The sequence below is a fragment of the Pollachius pollachius genome (genome assembly GCF_949987615.1).
Source record: "Pollachius pollachius genome assembly, chromosome: 11".
Lineage (NCBI taxonomy): Eukaryota > Metazoa > Chordata > Actinopteri > Gadiformes > Gadidae > Pollachius > Pollachius pollachius.
The window spans coordinates 23,055,120-23,058,885 of NC_136944.1; the positions used below are offsets into that span (position 1 = coordinate 23,055,120).

The 3,766-nt window shown below is 52.5% G+C and overlaps 1 protein-coding gene across 1 annotated transcript; it reads right to left on the bottom strand.

Annotated features, from left to right (window-relative positions):
- Positions 1 to 453: 453 nt before the first annotated feature.
- Positions 454 to 1,977, bottom strand: LOC307082301 (somatostatin receptor 3; the record flags this gene model as incomplete). Its single annotated transcript, XM_079745825.1, is given in 2 exon segments — positions 454 to 1,962; positions 1,966 to 1,977. Coding segments are annotated over 2 exon segments (1,521 nt in total).
- Positions 1,978 to 3,766: the final 1,789 nt, after the last annotated feature.

Sequence of the window (3,766 nt, forward strand, 5' to 3'; positions counted from 1 at the left end):
GCTTAGAACCCTGTCTCACAGCCGCTGGGTCTCTGAGAGCCCGATCGCTGCAGAAGCTTATCTATCACAAGTGATTGTCTTCCGATGTACAAGCAGTACATAAAGAACACAGATAACACTGATTACTTAAAGGAAAGGCACACGTTTAAACGGCCACGACTCATTAACAACACATCGCGATTACTGCACGGACTGCTGAACATAACTCTGAACAAACTCCACAGAACACTTTTTACAATAACTATGACACAAAAATAATCACTGATCTGAGGATTCTGATTCTTGTTCGATAATATTAATTACAAAGCGAGCTCAACCCTGAAAACTCACAAACAGTTAGTTCAGTTTATTTTTTTTCCTTTTGTCCAAGTACAGGTGCACAAATAGTCTGTTCTCGTGATTAACTTCCGTGAAGTCAGAAAATAAGCGTTTCTAAAGCCGCTCCTGTTCCCGTTAGAGGTAGCTGATCTCCAGAGAAGGGTTGCTGTCCACTGGTTCTTCTGGCAGAGTTTTCACACTTCCATTTTTGGTGCCATTCAGAAGGTCCTGGTCCTTCCTACTGGGGCCCCCGGACTGGTCCTTCCTACTGGGGCCCCCGGCCCTGTTGCTCGCCCTCGGCGGAGACACCTCGGGCCCCGACGCCTTCTCAGGGACCAGCGTCTGGCAGCTCTGCGGCGGCAGGCAGCCGTTGTCGTTCTGGGAGATCCTGTAGACCTCGCTCATCTCCGTGATGTTCTCCTCACAGTCGTCCTCCTCCTCGTCCCGGATCACCCTGCGGAGGCTCTCCCGCGGCATCAGCACCCTCCTCTGCTCCTCCTGCTGCCGCTGCTGCAGGAGGCCGCCTCCGCCCGGCAGCGGCTCGTGGCTCTCCACCTTGCGGGTGGTGCGGCAGAGGGCCTTGCGGAAGCCCCGCTTGAAGTTGTCGGACAGGAAGCCGTAGACGATGGGGTTGGCGCAGCTGTTGGCGTACCCCAGCACCACCACGAAGTAGTACAGGCCCTGGTACTCCGAGGGCAGCACCACCAGCAGGTTGAGGATGTTCAGCGCGTAGAAGGGCAGCCAGCAGAACACGAACACCGCCACCACGATCACCACCATGCGCGTCACCTTGCGCTCCGACTTCTTGCGCTTGGTGGAGGTGGCGTGCACCTTCTTGCCCGAGCTGCGGATCTTGAAGACGATGAGCAGGTAGCAGAGGCAGATGATGAGCAGCGGGCAGAAGAAGCCAACAGTGGAGGTGTAGATGATGAACCCCGCCCGCCAGATCTCGGTGGGCTGCGGCCAGGCGATGTTGCAGGTGCCGCCCGCCTGCTGGATGTTGGCAAAGACGACCACGGGGAGCACCACGACGAAGGACAGCGCCCACACCGTGACGTTCACCACCTTGGCCACGCGGGGCCGCCGCCACCGGGTGGAGTAGATGGGGTGCACCACGGCCAGGTAGCGGTCGATGCTCATCACGGTCAGGCAGAAGATGCTGGTGAACTGGTTGATGGAGTCCACGGTCATGACCAGGCGGCACGTGAAGGAGCCGAAGGGCCAGGACTGCAGCGTGTTCTGCGCGGCCAGGAAGGGCAGGCTCAGCATGAAGAGCTCGTCGGCTATGGCCAGGTTCAGGATGTAGATGTTGGTCACCGACTCCGTCTTGGAGTAGTGAAGCACGATGTGGATGACCAGCGTGTTCCCGCCCAGGCCGATCACGCACACCACGATGTAGATGAGCGAGATCACCACGCCGGCCACGTCGGCGCCGGACGGGCCGGCCGGGTCCGCGGTGTTGTTGTAGAGCGTCCCGTTGAAGAGGGACTCGCTGAATGAAGACTCGTTGGAGTCGCAGGAGCTGTTGAAGGGCAGCAGGTAGAGGGGGAGGCCGCCGTCGGACGAGATGCTGCCGTTTCCCATCGCCGCGGCGACCGCCATGGTCCTGGGAGGGAGACGGGGACCCGTCTGTCTCTCTCTGGATCAGCTGCCAATCATCTGGCCTGCAGACAGAGGGCAAAGGTCAAGGTGAGAGGATGAGAGAGAGAGAGAAAGAGAGAGAGAGAGAAGGATAGGATAGGGAGGATGGATGGATGAATAGATAGATAGATAGAAAGACAGCCATCTAACTTGTATTCATAAGTCGTTCTATTCCACCCACACAAGCGCTGATCTGGAGAGGAAATAATAAGCCTGTGTGCGGATGGACTTATTGGTTAATTGTATGAGATCAAAACAAACTGCTTTGATTGCGTTTAGAACAATTGAACCGTGTTCACATGTTGATGTGAGACGAGATAAACACCAAAACACAAAACACCAACACTGAGGTCAACCGGAATGAAGAGCACAGCAAGGGCCACCGGTCATGTGACACGTGGCTCCACTCAGACCACGCTGGGTGAACCAGCCTGGCCCACTCGGCTCTTTGTTTTGATTGAGACACCTCAACCTCCATCATGTGTTCCACTCACAGCCTGGGGCCCTGATGATCAGGGCTGATCAGGGCTGGTGATCAGCCCTGATCATCAGGGCTGGTGATCAGCTCTGATGATCTGGGACCAGCTAAATCGTGCCACTCCTCCTCTCGTCCTCAAACCCGCTCCACTGGGAGACAAAGGGAGTCCAGAGGGCAACACATGGTCCTTTCCCTCCGGGTATTTAAGGACCAACGACAATGAGGCTCACGATGAACCAACACACGTCTCTTTGGTCGACGCTGGTGAATCAACAAAGACGTTTCCAAAGGGTTCCTTTTGTGACTCGATGTGTTTTAAATAGCCAACGGTATCATTCAGGTCACTATTAGATATTGTATGATGCATACACCGTAATTCATGTCATCTGTTACCAAAGCAACCGCAGAGAGCTAGCGAATGGCGCCGCCCACTAGCGAAGAACCTTGGTTTATTTGAAAGGGAAAATCAATAAAAAGGTAATTTTGTAGAATGTTTAATTGTCACTGTCCGGGTTATTATTCAACTCTGCTAATCCTTTCTTTTCTGTCTCGGTTTCTTTGGGATCTTGTTTTTTTTTTCGTATCTTCAAAGGCACTTTACATGTTAAAACCTTTAAAATACATTCGCTGATGAAAGACCATGGATTCCTTTTGAAACTGAGCTAGATAATCCATTATTGTATCGTAGTGAAAATGGATGTAAGGATAGCCCCGAGATAAAAAACCCTTTCTCCTGCACCAGATACCAGGTACAAGAGATACCAGATCCAATTCTCTATCGATATCTGGTTCTATCTTCTATTCGATTCCCAATTCTTGGGTGTGTTGGTTTTCCTCTGACCAGCTTCTCCTGGGCCTTGTGGTGAAGCCTGTGTTTCAACAGCATACGCCAGCAATATCCTCAGAAGGACATTTCCTCCACTGCTTCACTCAATGACACGTTGGCTGGTATGAATTATTGCAAAAACAATTGCTGATGCAGATTGAAAACATTTAGATATAAATACATGGCGCTCATCTGGATGAAATTGGCCCGAATAAACAATCACAAAATGCGTGCTTCTGCGATATGAGGGTTCAGAAGAAGCAGCTTTTGTCCCACTGCTCAGCGCTGGCATGTGGCAGTCGGACCCATTTATCATTTTCTAATAACTCACATTCTGAAGGAAAGTGACATTTCCTGTGCTGGAGTTCGTCACTCATCATGCGGCAGCAGGTGAAAGGACGTCTCTCCAGGGCGATCCGTCACACGGAGAATGGAGAGAAGGCGTCTGGAGAGGAGCCTGAACCTGCGTCCTCTGAGAGCCTTCTGTCAGGGAGCTTCTCTCC